This window comes from Callithrix jacchus, chromosome 5 (genome assembly GCF_049354715.1).
Source record: "Callithrix jacchus isolate 240 chromosome 5, calJac240_pri, whole genome shotgun sequence".
Taxonomy (NCBI): Eukaryota; Metazoa; Chordata; class Mammalia; order Primates; family Cebidae; genus Callithrix; species Callithrix jacchus.
In genome coordinates, this window is record NC_133506.1 from 148,217,336 (window position 1) to 148,235,715 (window position 18,380).

At 42.2% G+C, this 18,380-nt stretch overlaps 1 protein-coding gene across 7 annotated transcripts in view; it reads left to right on the forward strand.

Moving 5' to 3' along the window:
• MTUS2 (microtubule associated scaffold protein 2) overlaps positions 1 to 18,380 on the forward strand; it is a 744,933-nt gene that overhangs the window by 248,277 nt on the left and 478,276 nt on the right. For 6 of the 7 annotated variants that reach the window (XM_078375229.1, XM_054256733.2, XM_035303349.3 and 3 more), the window contains one exon: positions 8,691 to 11,119. In XM_078375229.1, coding sequence (XP_078231355.1) covers positions 8,903 to 11,119 — 2,217 coding nt within the window. In that variant the 5' untranslated portion in view covers positions 8,691 to 8,902. Of the gene's footprint in view, positions 1 to 5,259; positions 5,627 to 8,690; positions 11,120 to 18,380 lie in introns of all 7 variants that reach the window. The other variant, XM_078375228.1, reaches the window with a different exon arrangement.

Below are 18,380 nucleotides of genomic sequence, written 5' to 3' on the forward strand. Positions count from 1 at the left end.
GAGATTTTAAATATCAATGAACATAATATTTTGTTTAAATATCACCTTGGTCTAAACTATGAAAAACCATTAGCTCCTTTCCTGGTCCTCTGTAGAGGAGATATAGCAGCATTTCATTTATGTGTATATTCTTCTTTACTCTTTCTATTCATGGTAAAATAAAAAATAAAATAGCCTCTGCTACCTCAATAAAAAAGATATTCTGAACACAGTCCTGTTTATATATTAGAATAAAATGTGATGTAGTGTCAATGTTATGTACATAAGATAAAGAGAGCAAAGCAGGCTCCAGAGAGCTATTGCATTTTATGTTATGTAACACCATAGATAGCTGCAGAGTCCCTGAATATGTATATTTAACATCTCCCAACCAATAATTCAATTTTTAATCATATTGTAAGGACACTGTACTTGTAAGTTTTATTTATTCTGCTGAGCATCAAGTGTTAGACTATCTAGAATTGTGCCTGTTGAGAGTAAACATGCCCAACATTATGAAATAAGACCAAGAACCTGAATATTCTTAAGTAATTACAACTGCAGAAAACATAGAGGTATTATTACCAGGAGACTTTCATGTGAACATACTGACTTGTACATAAATGTGTAACTACATATACAATTATCCTGTTAAATGTGGCAAAACACTATAGGCACTGAATATATACTCAGTAGAGCTGTCAACTAAAATTTTGAAGCTAGGATTTTGTATTTTCTTGCATTATTACATTTACCCTTGAATTTTGGGCTTATATTGTCATTTTTTTTCTGTATCCTAAAGTTCTACAGGATCAGTTATTGCGTGGCAGGAGCAGTAGTTGGAGCTCCTTTGGTAAATACGTTTTATGAAGTCAGATGAAATTGCATTTACATTCAGAGGCATGGTCGTTGAATGTATATATAAAAATTTACAACCGATAAAGCATCACACAGCAGACCTGGCAGCTAAGGAAAGCTCTACAACCATACTTCTCAATCTTTCAAAACCCATACTTCCATTTAATAACTTAAAAATCTCCCAAACTTTCTTTAGTTTATTTTCAAAGTAAAGTATTTTGACAGATATAAATCAAACCAATGATCAGAATATTGTTCTCTATCTATTCTCACTTGGATATTCTCATTTAGTCCTCTTGGGAGAACGTCTGATCAGTTGCTCAGTGGAGAAGGGTGACTTAACAATCTTCATCTTGAAAGATTGAAAAAAGAGGACTCACGTTGTAGTGAATATTTCACCTTTTTGAGCTCAAGTTGGGATGAGATTACCTCATCTGGAATGCCTACTATGTGCAAAGTGCTGTCCCAGAAATTACATGGGAAGCAGAAGTATCTGTGTAACCTTCAGCCAAGTGAGCTTATAGTTTCATAAAGGGAGTAAGACACACATGTAACAATAATAATGAGTCAGATATCACTGTAATAAAAAGAAACACTTAACTATTTTAGATGTTCATCAAGGATCTAGAAATAGAAATACCATTTGACCCAGCAATTCCATTACTGAATATATACCCAAAGGATTATAAATTGTTCTGTTATAAAGAAACATACATGTGTATGTTCATTGTGGCACTGTTTACAATAGCAAAGACCTGGAACTAACACAGATGCTCATTAGTGATAGACTGAATAAAGAAAATGTGGCACATATATATCGTGGAATACTATGCAGCCATAAAAAAGATGAGTTATGTCCTTTGTAGGGACGTGGATGAATCTGGAAACCATCATTCTCAGCAAACTGATACAAGAACAGAAAACCAAACACTGCATGTTCTCACTCATAGGTGGGTTTTGAACAGTGAGAACACATGGACACAGGGAGGGGAGCATCACACACTGGAGTCTGTTGTGGGATGGGAAGCTAGGGGAGGGATGGTTGGGGGTGGGGAGGTTACAGAGGGATAACATAGGAAGAAATGCCTGATGTAGGTGACGGAGGGGATGGAGGCAGCAAACCACCATGGCATGTGTGTACCTATGCAACAATCCTGCAAGATCTGCACATGTACTCCAGAACTTAAAGTATAATAATAAAAGAAAGAAAAAAGCATGGTATGACAGTTCCAAAAGGAAAGATCTGTGGATTCAGGACACAGAGAGACAATATCTTGTTCCACCTCCACTTTTTCAGTGGGGGAAGGGAGGATAGGAGATAATTTAGGACAGGTTTCATGAAGGAGGTAGTTTTTGAGCTGGACTTTGACACTTAGAGCATGGAGCTCTTGGACAGGAGGATGATTTTATGGGGCAAATGTACTTTAAGTAGAAGAGTAAAGAGGATTAAATCTGGAAACATGTAGGCCCAGGGCTTGCTGGACCTTGAATGTCAAGCTGAGAAGTGTTGCTTTAGTCTGTCATTTGGCTGGGCCGCTCAGGGTGATATTCTTGGAGGGCACCTTGGTGGATCCAGAGTTTCCCTTCATTCAAGAATACCTTCCATGCTGTATTGAACAAAACAAACACAGGACACCAGAAATCACAGCCTAAAATGGATGAAGAAATTCTACATGAGTGTCTAGATGCTGTCATTTCATTTCATGATTTAGAAATGTATGTGCATTTGACCAGGCATGGTGGCTCACGCCTGTAATCCCAGCACTTTGGGAGGCTGAGGCAGGCAGATCACCTGATCAAGAGTTTGAGACTAGCCTGGCCAACATAGTGAAGCCCCAGCTCCACTAAAAATTAGCTGGGCGTGGTGGTATGTGCCTGTAATCCCAGCTACTCGGGAGGCTGAGGTAGGAGAATTGCTTGAGCCCAGAAGGTGGAGGTTGCAGTGAGCTGAGATCGTGCCACTACACTCCAGCCTGTGCAACAGAGTGAGACTTTGTCTTCCCCCCGCCAAAAAAATGAGTGTGCATTCAATTGAAAAAGTTCTAGATGAGGTGGTCAAACCATTATTAGAGATTGTGAGCTCAGGAGAGCTGAAAATGTGCTTGATTATGAAAGATGGGCGGAGACCATTTTGTTTTTGAGCAAAGAGAGCATGTGGTACTCTGGCTTGATGCTAGAAACCCTGATTCTGAGCCCATGTTAGGTTTTTTAAAGCATTGGTAATTGGTGAGTTATGAGTACTAAGACAAATAAGCAGTGTTCCTTACACAATTGTAGGTTACTGTGTAGGACGTCATGGTACTTCAGCCTTATTTTCTTGTCTTTCTTCACTTCCATTTTCTTTCTTTTTCATTAGCAGCAACATTATAATTACTAACATTTCAGCATCATGATTGTGGCTGCAGGGACTGGCGGGCAGAGGGGTGCCTGAGGAGTGCTGATGAGATGAGCATTGTGGAAGCATTGTCAGGTCACAGCCTTGTGGCATCAGGGCTGCTGTTTTTTCCCCTGCTGTGTTCTGGTAATGCTGGTGTCAGTGAATGACACCAATGAGTGATTTATCAGTGAATGATAATATAGAAGAAACTCTTACCTCTTCAACACTGGTATAAAAACAAGAATGGATTGCAAGTATTTTGGATGAAAAATTAAGGATGCACACCACAAGTTTTAAAACAGGATAGAGCAGTGCATCAAGACCAGCAAGATGAAGTTTGAGAAGTATATTTTTATGGTCCCACCCATGGGTGCTAAAGCCAGTTACAAATGGCTCAGATTGAGTCAGTAGAGTTTAGGATAACTTATATGGTACGTTGTTTTAATTAATGATACGGAACTAGAGGGTCATTTGTATGTCCATGAAGAGGTCATTCTTAGAATGTGTGGTAGAAGTATAACTAAGAGAATGAAAACCTAGTTTTCTTGTGACTCTAGATGATGCAGTTAGAACTAAAGTATTGTGCATAGATCTGGGTACCTTGTTTAGGAGGGACTTGAGGTTCCCTGGTGTGCATACTTGGAGGAAAGCCGTTTGGTTGGTGGGAGTTTTCCAAAGGTCATCCCACAGTTGGGACAATCTGAGTTCATTGACAAGGAGTAGAATAGGTTTTGGGGAGATGGGAGCATACAGCTCTCTATAAATACTTGAAAGGTCATCTGGTGGAAGAATTGCCTCATTCTGCCATAGGGAGGCAGGACTTGGCCACCAGAGACCCTGGCCAGAAGAGTGGTGAATTTTCTGGCCTTGGTACCAGGGGAAGCCACTTAGAAGACTATTAAGCATCAGGTAGGTTATAAGCCTAGATCTTTATATTCCCTTTAAACCTAGTACTTAACTGATGGATTTGTTTTTCAGGATAAAATATCACTTACCTCTAAGGCCATCATTCTTAATTTTATAATAATAGAACTGGAGCATATGAAATTTACATCCCTCACCATGGGAAAATGTACCTCACCTGGGAGTTTGTACTGTTGGTTGACCTATTTGCATATTTTATTTAATCACATACAGTCCTGTATTATGAGTTTGAACTTTTATGATCATGTTATATGTTCTGTAAAAACATTTATCTTAGTAGAGGACATTGGATTGAAATTTAGATCCAGAAAAAAATGTGTGTTTATGTTTACTTTGTGGCTGTGAAGCCTCATGAGGAGGAGAGAAGCAGGAAACATAACTTCTTGTGCATAATTTTGCCTCATATAATTGAAGAAAGTTTTTAAAGTTGCTTCTCCTTTAGCAACTCCTTTAGTTTCTTGTGTGAACTTCCACGTGTTGGTTTCTGTTTTTTTTTTTCTATTCTTGTTCTTACACTAGTATGTTTTCCTTTTGTTCTTCCTGTGTGTTCTATGATTCCATTCATGGCAGCTTTTCTTCTTGACAGCATCTGCTTTCCATCTGTCCCAGCTCTGCCACTCATGTGCTGTGTGACCTTGGGAATGTTACCTTCTCTATGCTTTCATTTTCGTACCAGAAGGTGGAAAAATAAAAAGCAAGGGAATGTGAAGACCTGTCTCTGGAGGCTTGCTATAAATATTAGGCAGTCTAACTTAAATTAAAATTGGATATTAAAGACTTGTAATTGTATAATTTTAATTTCAAATTAAAGTATAGGCCAAGTGCTGTGGCTCATGCCTATAATCCTGGTACTTTGGAAGGCCAGTGTGGGAGGATCACTTGAGGCCAGGAGCTTGAGACCAGTCTGGTCAATATAGTGAGACCCTATCTCTACAAATAACTTAAAAAATAGCCAGTTGTAACAGTGTGCACCTATAGTCCCCGCTACTTGGGAGGCTGACGCAAGAGGATCTCTTGAGCCTAGGAGTTCACCATTGTGGTGAGCTATGAATGTCCTGTTGCATTCTAGCTTGGGTAACAGAATGAGATCCTATTTAAATGTTTTTTTTTTTTTTTTTTAGACGGAGTTTCGCTCTTGTTACCCAGGCTGGAGTGCAATGGCGCGATCTCGGCTCACCTCAACCTCTGCCTCCTGGGTTCAGGCAATTCTTCTGCCTCAGCCTCCTGAGTAGCTGGGATTACAGGCTGCACCACTGTGCCCAGCTGATTTTTTGGTATTTTTAATAGAGATGGGGTTTCACCTTGTTGACCAGGATGGTCTCGATCTCGACCTCGTGATCCACCTGCCTCAGCCTCCCAAAGTGCTGGGATTACAGGCATGAGCCACCGCGCCTGGCCGCTTAAAATTTTTTTAAAACAGATTTGTGTAACTGCTGAGAAAATACTGGGCCCCTAGGAGGTTCCAGCTTTCTTTCTGTCCCCTTACCAGTGAGTATGAGTTATTGTTTACTGACAAAGATGAAGAACATTTATGATGTTATTCCTTAAAGGTTAAAACAGAACTTTCTAGCATGACATTGATTTTGTGCTCCTTCGTCGCTTTCTTATAATCATGTTATGGGTTGTGGACTTTGATGCTTTGCTTTTGTTTGTCTCTGCCAAACGAAGTTTCCTTCTTTATCCCAGCCTCGGCAATTCAAACCAATCAGGGCTCCTGGCTGCATATTTATACTTCTGCCCACAGAGAATCAGAGGCACTTCTCTTCCGTGGATGGCCTGTATTTATGAACTTTTGTGCCCTTCTTGACTTTTCAGGATACCTGTTTCTCAACCCAGAGAGCACAGCATTATTTTAAACCACAGTCTTACTGATTTGCCTACCTGCTTTTTGTAGTTGTGCTTAGAGAACATGTATATCTTCAAGGGAAACACTTTTAAAATGGAATAAACAAACAAGGGTTTGTTGAGACTCCCCTCTGTGTCGGGAAGCGAAGACTGGGATCAGGGTATCAACAGCTTGGTAGAGGGCTGTGTTGAGGTCAGGCTGTACCGGGGGTGCTACTGGCTTACTGAAGGTAAGGCTGGAAGGAGAAGGTGGAGAAGAAGAAAAAGAGTGTGAGAGCAGGGAGGATGAGGACAGTGAGCAAGTCGTGGAACGAACAGAAGAGCAGTGCGGTAGGGAAATGAAAGGGCACATGCACATGTATGACTGTGTAATTTCCCATGATCATGCAAACATGGGGAAAGAAATGGAAGGATTTAGATGTTAATGTGTCTTGGGGCGTGGGATAGAAGAGGCAAATTTTTAAAAAACTGAACAAAAACCAGCTTATAGGAAATGATCTTATGTATGTAAAAAGGTTTACCTGCTTACATATAGATGTAGAAGAAAAGAGAGCTCTATCAGAGAAGTGTTCACGAATGGTCATGGTAGGTTGTTAGGTAAAAAGTTTAGTTGGAAACATAGAGGGCTCCAGTAAGGAGGAGTACGTGCTAGGTTGCCAAAGCTGGCTGGCCTTGGACTCCTGGCCTCAAGTGATCCTCCTCCCTCAGGCTCCCAAAGCGTTGGGATTACAGATGTGAGCCACTGTGCTCAGTCCTCATGTTCTTTTTAATATATGAAACAACATATTAACAATGATGAAGGGAGAACAGGTGGGTGGCCACGTTGCCATGTAACCTGTTTCAGGAGAAACCTAATGGCAGCCTCCTGTGTCATGTGCGTGTGTGCTTGCACATCTTGATGAGTAAGGAGGAAAGCGTGGAAGGCTTTGAGTCTCCATTGGGGGAACTGGTGATGGGGCAGAACCTTGTTACTGTTAAACTCCCCTATTCCCAGTGTCTAATTCATAGTACTGATGAAGCAGTGTTAACCTAGAATGTAATGGTTTAGTGTTGATCTGTGAGTCTACTTTAACAGAAAAGCATATTCTATATAGATTTTAAACTCATTGGGGGCAGAAATAACACTGATCTTTCTCATCATTCATTTGATCATTTATTCATTCATTCATGCTACAAATACATACTAAGTACCTAATATGTATGCCAGGTGTTAGACAATATTTATTTTCAGTGTCTAGCAAATCTGAAAGTCTTTTTTTTTAATTCTGCAAATAAAATGTAGGATACTATAAATTCATCATCATAGGATGACCTAGTGGGTCAGGAAGGCTTCCCGGAGGAAGTGGTAGTTATGCTGCATATTGAAGGATGCAAAAGACTTGTAAGATGGGGTTAGGGGAGGATTCCACATTCCATGCAGATGGAAGAGTATGTGCAAAGGCCCTGAGTCAGGGAGGAATGAACTCATACTGTGAGGAATGAGGTCAGTGTGGCTGCAGTCTGCAGAGCAGAGGGTAAGGTGGGAACAAGGCCAGAAAGGTGTTCAGGGCCTGATCATGCAGGTCTCAAAGGCCAGAGTGAAGTGTTTCCCCAAGTTTTTATTTTAGAAAATTTCAAACCTATAGAAGAGTTGCAGATATAGTAGAATTTATTACCTAGATTTTTGTTGACTTTTGCCAGTTTCTCTCTCTTTTACTCTTTCTCTTTTTCACATGCACACACACATACATACACGTGTCTTTCTTGGTTGAATCATTTGAGAATGATTATAGAAATCATGACATACTACCCTTGAATTCTAAAGCATGTATATTTCAAGAACGAAAATAATCTCTGGCATAATTATAGCACAATTACACACCCAAGAAAATTAATTATGAAATACCTATATTTATATACAGTTCATATTTAAATCTCTAATTGTCCTAATAATATTCTTTGCTAATATATTTTGAAAATCCAGGCTCCACGGACATTTTTGGGGACCAGTTAGGCCAGTTATTTTGTAATACATACCTCAATTTAAATTTGTCTGATTATTTTCTCAGGAGTAAATTTTGATTGAACATTAACTGCTATGTAGGTGATGTGTGGCCCTGAGAACTAATATCAGGAGTCTGTAATGTCAGTTTCATTACTAGTGATGTTAAACTTGATCATGTGGTTAATGTGTCTACCAGATTTCTCCATTGTAAAGATAACATTTTCTTTTTGTAAGAAATGAAGTAGCCTGGGAGAAGATACTTTAAGCATCTATAAATATCTTGCTCCCCAACTATCTTTTACCCAATGTTAGTACCTTTGGCATCCCTTGTACAAGATAATTATTAATCTAGTGATTACAAAATAGTGATTTTTCAAATTCTGAAATTTTTTTCTACATTCGTTGATACTCTTCTGTAAAGAAGAGCCTTTACTTCTCCCATACCCTTTTCAACCAGTATCAGACTGGACTTGTGGATGTTTAAAATCTAGATTTAAGATTTCACATGCATTTATAATCCATTTCTAACATTAAACATTTTGATGTTTAATTTTTGCCCATATTTAGCCAGCAGGAGCCCCAGTGAGAAAGGTTTTTGAGAAAACTATTGAGTGGATGACATAATAGCATAGCAGTGATGAATAAATCTGTGTTTACCACTTCTTTTCTCCTGAGACGTTCTATTTGTCAGTCTAATGTGACTATATTTTTATTTGTCTCCAGGTCTCATGGATTAATTGGCTCTCATTCAGCAGGAACCTAGCAGATAAGTCTTCCTGCTATATATCAAGACAATGCTTGGTTTTTAAGCTGTTCTGAGAATGATCAAAGCAGTGTCGCAATGTGACATTGTCAGGGGAGGACCAGCAGCTTGACAATTTCCTATTAATCCAGTTGCAGCTTGAAGGCAGCCCATTTCCATTAAGTAGGACTGCATGGCAAGCAGCCCCACCAAAGGGTTGACAATGAGCGTCCCAGTGGCTCCTAAGAAATCATGTTACACTCAGCTACGGGACAACAGAAATGCAGCAGAAAATAATAATGAGAGTATCCTAAGTCTGGGAGATACGAATGCCAATCAAATCATGTTGGAGGTCACATCCTCTCATGATGAGTCCAAGACATGTGGCCTGGAAGATGAAATTGGAAATACAAATTCCAGTGAGCCAGAAAACCATACCCATTTCCATAAGGAAGGTCACCAACTTCAGGGTTTTGGGAAGGGATCTCAGACTGGCTCCACCAGCCTGAAAGATTTTAGACTTTCTTCAGCTATTCAAAGGGAACTCAGTGAAGAGAACACAATGGAGAGAAGCACAGATAGTCTGCAGACCCCGCGGAGTATTCAGGGACCAAGTCTGTTGAGTTGGAGGAATGTGATGGGTGAGGCCAGTCTAGACGTTTTGGCTAAACGGGATGCTGACATTCCCCGGCATGTTCCCAAGGATAAATTGGCAAAAACCCTCGACAATGAGGAACTGAGGAGGCATTCTTTGGAAAGAGCAAGCAGCTCTGTAGCTGCAGTCAGGAGCCTGACTCTGCAGCATCCGCAGTCTGTGCCCCTGGACTCCCTGGAAGCACGAGGTCAGGTGCCTGGGGGTGGGGAGGGGCCACAGAAGACATTGCCAGACCATGCTCACCCGGCAGCTTTCCCTCCAACTGACAGTACCTCAGAGGGAAAGAGTGTGTGTCATCTTAAACCATCTACCTCAGAAACCAAGCAGAGCGCCCGCTCAGAGACCCAGACAGTGGGGGTACATGTACTGCATGTGTGCAGCGAGCACACATCACGTTCTGCCCATCCAGAGCCTGCCCTGAATTTGACTTTGGCATCGAAGGAAATCCCAAGTAAGCCAGAAGCACAATTGGGTCAGGGAAAGGGAGAGGCTAAGCCGGAGCTGAAATATGTTCCACCCAGGAGGATTGAACAGGAGGGAAAGGCAGCCCAGGAAGGGTATCTGGGATGTCACAAGGAAGAGAATCTGTCAGTCTTGGAGGGAAAGGAGCCATGTGGGGAAGCACACCCAGAAGCCACTGATGCACTTGGCCGTCTGCCCAACAGTGACATCCACCACCTTGGGGTGGGGAGAGGCAACTGTGAAGAAAAGAGAGGAGTCAACCCAGGGGAGCCAGATTCTCTCCACAGCACCCCCAAACAGGGCTCTGCTTACCTAGGTGGGGCCGATAATCAGCCCACTGGCCAAATTTCACCATGTGCAGGTGGGAAGTTGGTTGAAAGGACATCTAGCAACTTTTCACCAGGTGGCAGTCATGTGGCTTGTATTCCTAATCATCAGACTGGCAGCAAGGAGGAAAGGCTGCTGGGCAGTGGGAACGAGGACAGTGTTACGGTTTTGGCATTCAGTCCTTCTGTTGGAGAGAGCAAGACGGAGGTGCTTGAGCCCCTCGATCCTCCAAGTGGCAGCTCAGATGAACGGGAAAGCAAAGAGATCACCACATCTGGTGCTGAAAACAGGAACCTTCCAGCGAACGCAGCTAAGACTGAAAGCACCTCAGCAAGAGCAGATTCAGTTCCTAATATTGCAGGACCCATCCACCCAAAGACAACTGTGAACATGACCCACCAGCCTACAACACCCAGTAGCAGTTTTCAGGATGTTCACGTGTTTGATATGGACGCGGGGTCCCCCTTGGTGCTCCCACCCCCTACTGACAGTGCACGCTTGTTGAACACATCCCCCAAAGTGCCTGACAAGAACACCTGCCCCAGTGGGATCCCCAAGCCTGTCTTCACACATTCCAAGGACACGGTTTCCTTGCAGGAGGGAATGGAGAACCATCAGGTTGAAAAAACAGAGGAGAGGACAGAAACCAAGCCCATCATTATGCCCAAGCCCAAGCATGTGAGGCCCAAGATCATCACCTACATCAGGAGGAATCCCCAGGCCCTGGGCCAGGTGGACACCTCACTGGTTCCCATGGGGCTTCCATATGCCCCGCCTGCATGCACCATGCCTCTTCCCCATGAGGAGAAGACAGCAAGTGGTGACCTGAAGCCATCTGCCAACCTCTATGAGAAATTCAAGCCAGACCTGCAGAAGCCAAGGGTCTTCAGTTCCGGATTGATGGTGTCTGGGATCAAGCCCCCAGGACATCCTTTCAGCCAAATGAGTGAAAAGTTTTTGCAGGAGGTAAGAGAATGTCCTTGTGATAATGGCCTATAAGTTGACCGTTATAAAACGTGTGATGTATTTTCAATGAGTTGTGAAAGTAAAATGTCCTCTTTAAGAGAGCTGCAGATTTTTATGGATACACTTGTGGAGAAATGGGAACTTTGGGCTTGAGGAGATTGTCTTGAGAAATGGCCATTTTAATTAGAAGAGTCTGATTATCTTCATAAGATCTACCCAGTATTGAAGGAGATCCCTTTAACTTTCACATGCAATAATTCATATGAAATTAGATGAATATGCATTAATAGGTTTCCATGTTTAAATAAGGGAATATAATATAAGCCAGGTGAAAGGAAGAAAGAATGCAAAATTAGTATATTCTTCAAATGGATCAGACTCATTTTACAATGGGGAGTATTTTCTACCTGGGAGTATCTCTTATTCATGCATGTGAAGAACAGTGAATGAGCAGAAAATAGTTATAAGTTAGGCATGGACTCTTTCTTTAAAGTAAAAATAATAATTACAACTAACATTAAATTGAAGGCCAGCTCTGCATTGGGCTCATATAATACAGCATTTGATCTCTGTTAATCTTCACTAATCCTTGCAGTAATTCCCTGAGGGTTGGTGTTGCAGTTTTTATCACCGTATAGATGCAGAAACAGAAATAGCTCTAAGTCACCCACCACAAAGGAAGGAGAGCTCTGAGAGTCTCACTCAGGCCTTGCAATTTCAGACTGCACTGTGCTGTCCTTTTGAGTACCAGGGAGCTCTGGTGAGTCATCCTTTGAGACCTCATAACTAAAATTTGTCTCCTGAAGCAATCTCTTCATGGCAGTCAGTGATCAGTTAAAAGTAAGGCAGAGACCAGGCCCAGTAGCTCACGCCTATAATCCCAGCACTTTGGGAAGCTGAGGTAGGTGGATCATGAGGTCAAGAGATCGAGACCACTCTGGCCGACATGGTGAAACCCCATCTCTACTAATGTCACAAAAATCATCTGGGTGTGGTGATGTGTGCCTGTAGTACCAGCTACTCAGGAGGCTGAGGCAGGAGAATCACTTGAACCTGGGAGGCAGAGGTTGCAGTGAGTCAAGATCGCGCCACTCCATCCTGGTGACAGAGCAAGACTCCATCTCAAAGAAAAAAAAAAAAAAAAAAAAGTAAGGCAGGATGAGCTCATCCTGTCTGTAACATCCTCCAGGGCTGCCCAGGTTGCTTGGAACACAAGCTGGAGTAGAATGCTCAGCCTTTAGGATGTGCTCACTGGGGCTCTGTCAGCTACCCCCACCCCACTTCCACTCTCCCTTTCTCACTCTGCTGCTTCAGGACCTTTGCACCTCCCTCTGTTTGGAATGTTCTCCCAGTTTTGCAGATGGCCCTCTCCCTCAGGTTTGTTTTTTTTTTTTTATTTTTCCCTCTGAGTCTCTCTCTCTGTTGCCAGGCTGGAGTGCAGTGGCGCAATCTTGGCTCACTGCAGCCTCCGCCTCCCTAGTTCAAGTGATTCTCTTGCTCAACCTCCTGAGTAGCTGGGGTTACAGGTGCCTGCCAACACGCACTGCTAATTTTTGTATTTTTAGTAGAGACGGGGTTTCACCATTTTGGCCAGGATGGTCTCAATCTCTTGACCTTGTGGTCTGCCCACCTCAGCCTCCCAACGTGCAGGGATTACAGGTGTGAGCCACCGCGCCTGGCCCTCTCCCTCGCTTGTTTTAGGTCTGTACTCCAATGATATCTCCTTGGGAAGGCCACCCATCTTCCCTCTGAATCCCCTTTCTCTGGTTTATTTCTTCCTAGCACCTACCTCCACCTGCCATAAACACCTTTTTAGTTTTTCTGCATTGACTAGAATGTGAGCTCCACGAGGGAAGGGATTATTTTCAAAATGTCATTCCCTGTTGTGTTCCCAGAGTTTTGAATGCTCCTTATTATAAGTATGTGCTCTAAAAATGTTGAATGATAAGTGAATCATGAACTCCATATGTGTTGGAACCAAACAGAAGTGTACCAAGGGTTTCTAGAGACAGAACGATTGAGTGCAAAGTTGCACTCTAGCTTGGATAGATGTATTGGCATATTTAAGAATGTATCAGTCACAGCAGAAATTGTCAGATCTAGCACTGAATTCATTCTCAGTAGTAGTCATTGACCTGGGCAATCACTGACTAGGTGCCCCAACAAGCTAAGCAGCTGTGCTGCCTTGCAGCAGGTCCTCAGCAATCAAATCACATAGCTTGCTCCCTGTGTTCTGACCCTGTGCCTGCCACCAGGCCTCTGACTGTAACTAGCTTCCTACCTCACGTCTCTAGAAAGAGGATTCTGACTGGAGAGTTCAGAGGTCCAGTCAGCTTGGCAGGGGTTTGTCTTGCTGTGTGGGGCTGCATGGCCTCTTGTTGAGAAGTGGCTTCTTACCCTGTGCCCTGCAATGAGAGCATGTTTTGGCCAGAGGACACTTGAGGCAGTGGTCTCACATTAAAAGTGAACAAATTGCCCTTCTGGTTTTATACATCAGTCTCTGAGTTTGGTTATAGTGAGTCATTCTCAAATTTCTAAACACTCATCCACTTGGGCCTCTGAGGCACAGGGTCAGGCTCTGAAGCTGTGCTCTTCTGTAAAGCAGGGAATCACTGGAGAGGTCCGTAAAGACACCTGCCTTATTCTATTTGTGTTGCTATAAAAGAATACTTGAGACTGGGTGAATTATGAGGAAAAGAGGTTTATTTGGCTCATGGTTCTGTAGACTGGACATGAGGCATGGTACCACCATCTGCCTATGGTGAGGCCACAGGCTGCTTCCACTCACGGGGGAAGGGGAAAGGGAACCACGTGTGCATTATCAGGTAATGAGACGAGCAAGAGGGGAGTGAGGGAGGTGCCAGGCCTCTCTTTTATGACCAGCTCTCATGGGAACTAATAAAGCAAGTACTTGCTCATTACCAAAGGAGGGTACCAAGCCATTTATGAGGGGTCTGCTCTCATGGCCTACACACCTCCCCCCAGACCCCACCTCCAACACTGGAGATGACATTTCAACAGAAGAGTTGGCAGACACAAGGGAACCATATCCAAACCATAGCCGGACCCTAGATTTCTTCCCTATAAAAACATACTCATGAGGGAAACTTGATTTGGATATATAGGCCAAAACCCCACATTGTATTTCTTTCTTTGTGGCCTTCTGTAGTTTTCTGTATATTTCTTTTCTGTGTTGTTTCTGCTTCCTCCAGGAATAGTTTCTATATTATATGCATATTTTTCCCCAAACTGTTTTCTCTACTTCGTTATCTAGATACCACCTCAAGACTCAAGGAAATGGGATTGTATGGACGTTGTGTGGCTCTGGCGGTTCTGAGGGCTTCACAGAGACCCCACTGGTGTCTAGAGAGCATCATAGCCTCACGCCTTTAACATCCTGAAGTCATCTTCAAAGAATTTATTTGTTGTTGTGCCTCCACTTTCAAGTTTGTTTGAAATTTTAGTTTCCCTCTTTGTATCTGGGGACCATTCTCTGCCATAATCAGAGCATCTGAGAGACCCAAGCCTGTTCTCAGGCTGCAGGAATGATACCCAGGTGTTGTGCTGGGCTCATTTCTATGGTAACCTTCTTTACTCAAAAGTAGGGAACAGGCTGGTCCTTGGCCACCTGCTATAGCTATGACATGATAGAACCCAGCATGTCCCCTCTTGTGTTTGAGCTCAGTGCAGGGAGATAAAAAGCTGCCTTCTGCCAGTGTGCCCCAAGCTCATCATGGCGTAAACTTCAGTCTGGAAAAGACTCTTGGAAAAGAACACATTTTTGTTAATGTGTTGCAACAGAAGTATTTTTCAGTTATAGAAGCCTGATTTTTTTTTAAAATAAAATGAGAACGTCTTAAAAATCAAAACCCAAACCAGCTTCAGACCCTTCCATCCTTATCAACAGATCCCTGCTGGTTAGATAGCATAGGTGGAAGTGGAGAAATCAAGAGTAAGCACTCTTCTGAGAGAGAAACTCTTTTCCCAGTTGGCAGAAGCAACAGAGGCATTTAAAACTTACAAAGGTGGCTTCTAAGATCACCTGGGATCTAGTTATGTCCAGGTATTAAATATGTTCACCTAAACAGGTGCCCTCTGCCACTGGCTCTCCCTCCAACGACTTGGGATCCATTTTTATTTTTGGTAAAGGAAGGTGGGCAGAAAGGGGCAGGGCTGAGAGGATGGAGTGAGGTGACGTGCATGCAGCATGCAGATGTGTGCTCCCGGGTTGCTCTCCCTCTTCATGTCTGCTGCCACTTGCCTCTGAGCGGCACTGTATCAATCAGTGTTCTCCAGACAAATCTAATAGGTGTGTGTGTGGTGTATCATGTGTGCATGAGTCTATATATGTCTATACTTATGTCTTTCTATTATGTATATAAAACATATGTATTAAAATATATAATATATATTGACAGAGACATAAATATAGATGTATATATAGAGAGGTTACATCACATAATTTATATAGATATATATCTATGTATATAGATAGAGTGATTGAGTGATTTTAAGGAACTGGCTCATTGATTGTGGAGGCTGGCAAGTCAAAATCTGCAGGGCAGGATGGCAGCCTGGAGACTCAGGGTAGAGTTGGTGCTGCAGCTGGGGTCTGAAGGCGATCTACCGTCAGAATCCCCTCTTCTTTAGGAGGAGTTAGTCTGTTTTATTAAAGCCTGTAACTGACTAGATGAGGCTCACCTGGATGCTGAAGGGTCTGCTGCTTTATTCAAGGTCTACTGATTTAAATGTTAATCTAATATAAGAATTACTTTCATGGCAGCATCTAGAATGCTTACTGGTACCAAAACAGAGATATAGACCAATGGAACAGAACAGAGGCATTGGAGGCAGCACAACATATCTACAACCATACAGTCTTTGATAAACCTGACGAAAACAAGCAATGGGGAAAGGATTCTCTGTTTAATAAATGGTGTTGGGAAAACTGGCTAGCCATGTGCAGAAAGCAGAAACTGGACCCCTTCCTGACACCCTTCACTAAAATTAACTCCCAATGGATTAAAGACTTAAACATAAGACCTGGCACCATAAAAACCCTAGAAGAAAATCTAGACAAAACTATTCAGGACGTAGGAGTAGGTAAGGAATTCATGACCAAAACACCAAAAGATTGGCAACAAAAGCCAAAATAGACAAATGGGACCTAATCAAACTCCACAGCTTCTGCACGGCAAAAGAAACAGTCACTAGAGTGAATCGGCAACCAACAGAATGGGAAAAAATTTTTGCAGTTTACCCATCTGACAAAGGGCTGATATCCAGAATTTACAAAGAACTCAAACAGATTTACAGGAGAAAAACAAACAAGCCCATTCAAAAATGGGCAATGGATATGAACAGACACTTTACAAAAGAAGACATACATGAGGCCAACAAACATATGAAAAAATGCTCATCATCACTGGTCATTAGAGAGATGCAAATCAAAACCACATTGAGATACCATCTCACGCCAGTTAGAATGGCGATCATTAAAAAATCTGGAGACAACAGATGCTGGAGAGGTTGTGGAGAAATAGGAACACTTTTACACTGTTGGTGGGAGTGTAAATTAGTTCAACCATTGTGGAAGACAGTGTGGCGATTCCTCAAAGCCTTAGAAATAGAAATTCCATTTGACCCAGTAATCCAATTACTGGGTATATATCCAAAGGACTATAAATCGTTCTACTATAAGGACACATGCACACGAATGTTCATTGCAGCACTGTTTAGAATAGCAAAGACCTGGAACCAACCCAAATGCTCATCGATGATAGACTGGACTGGGAAAATGTGGCACATATACACCATGGAATATTATGCAGCAATAAAAAATGATGAGTTCGTGTCCTTTGTAGGGACATGGATGAATCTGGAGAACATCATTCTCAGCAAACTGACACAAGAATAGAAAATGAAATACCGCATATTCTTACTCATAGGCGGGTGATGAAAAACGAGAGCACATGGACACAGGGAGGGGAGTACTACACACTGAGGTCTATTGGGGGGAATAGGGGAGGGACAGCAGTGGCAGGGAGCTGGGGAGGGATGGCCTGGGGAGAAATGCCAAATGTGGGTGAAGGGGAGGAAGGCAGCAGAACACACTGCCATGTGTGTACCTATGCAACTATCTTGCATGTTCTGCACATGTACTCCAAAACCTAAAATGCAATAAAAAAAAGTTATAATTTTGCCTAGAAAAAAAAAAAGAATGCTTGACCAAATATTTGGGTATTGCAACCCAGCCACATTGAAACATAAAATTAACTATCCCAGACACCCTTCCCCCATTACCATCTCAGTGGCTTTTTAGCAAAGCCTCCACCTGTACCCTCTGTCTCCACGGCACACTATCCCAGTGAGAACAGGGCAGGGTGAATAGGAAGAGGGACAGTCTGGTAAGAATGTATTTGTTTGTATGCCTTGACTTGACGAGTTTGTTAGAAACCATAGGATTCTTTTGTTTGCTTTCAAAGTGAATTTTCTAAAAACCCTCCATTGGGAAGGAGGGAGGGAAATGGCAATGTTTGGGGTTGATCTCTGTATTTATGACAGTGCAGCGTTACCTGCTATATTCTGTCAGTAAAGATGAAGGAAAAGAGTATGAAGCTTTTTCTAGATTTCCTTGTTTAATTAAAAATGCACAGACTAGGCATCAAAGGCATAGTTCTCCCACTTTAAAAGAATTTGTGATCTCACCAGAAACAAATTACCCAACAAATGATAGGCATTGAAGTTACTGAAATCCTTAAGATCATTGCTGAGTGAGAGTGTGGGGAATTTTAAGCCCTAAAAACTGTTCATTTTCAAAGCACGGAGTAACTACTAAGATGAGAATATTGCAGTCCTAAAGGCTGACAGATGCAGTTGGGAAATGATACTAATTTCTTCATAAGAGCACCTGCAGTGGCACCCAAATCTAGAAACTAAAGTAAAAAAAGGATATATATGAGAAAAACCAGAGACTGATAGAGTTTAAGTAGAGAATGGTAAAAAATTTATCAGAGTGCAGATGTAGAATGTCCTTTCATGGGAATATAATTTGCTGTAGCTGAGTACCATCTATCTACTATCACAATCATGCATATTTTACAGTGTGATTATGATAAAACTTTAAAGGCTTAATCTTTTGTTTCTATAATGTCAGTGTGAAGGAGAACTTTGTATGTAGTTCAACATTAAATGAGTATCAGTTTAAGGGTTTATCTCTTCAACAGCTTGGATCAAAGCTTTTATAGCCCCTATGAAAGAA